General features: G+C 39.0%; 1 protein-coding gene across 1 annotated transcript in view; it reads right to left on the reverse strand.

Moving 5' to 3' along the window:
- Window positions 1-209: 209 nt before the first annotated feature.
- Window positions 210-431, reverse strand: part of LOC119594895 (chymotrypsin BII-like) — a 1,848-nt gene continuing 1,626 nt past the window's right edge. Inside the window, exon 8 of the mRNA XM_037943968.1 lies at window positions 210-242. Coding sequence (XP_037799896.1) covers window positions 210-242 — 33 coding nt within the window. The remainder of the gene's footprint in view (window positions 243-431) is intronic.

The following is a 431-nucleotide window of genomic DNA, read 5'->3' on the forward strand; positions in this document are numbered from 1 at the left end:
CGTTCTCGGTATAAAACGGAACACAACTTTTTTCGAAATGCATGCACACTTATGAGAACAGAGAAAATATTCTAATTTTATGATTATATCAATTTACAATCAATATGACGCAATTACATAAAATGCTAACTTCACCTACTGCCGATATTTTAGGGTCTCGTAATTTGCATAAGAGTAACGGTTTAGTCATCATATCAGATTCCTTATGCTTATTCTTTGTGATTAGTACTGAGAGTAATAGACTAATGTAACAGAGGAATTTCTAATACTCATATCACTGGGAAACAATATCAAGGACATTGAAATGATCAGCATTGACAAAGAGATTTATTTGCACGCCAAGTATCACCTGTCCGCATTTGATCCGCTGAAGGCCAGACAGACGCGAAGGGGAGAGGCGTCCCGGCTCTCCTGCTCAGGGGGTGATGCCG

Source organism: Penaeus monodon, chromosome 34 (genome assembly GCF_015228065.2).
Source record: "Penaeus monodon isolate SGIC_2016 chromosome 34, NSTDA_Pmon_1, whole genome shotgun sequence".
Lineage (NCBI taxonomy): Eukaryota > Metazoa > Arthropoda > Malacostraca > Decapoda > Penaeidae > Penaeus > Penaeus monodon.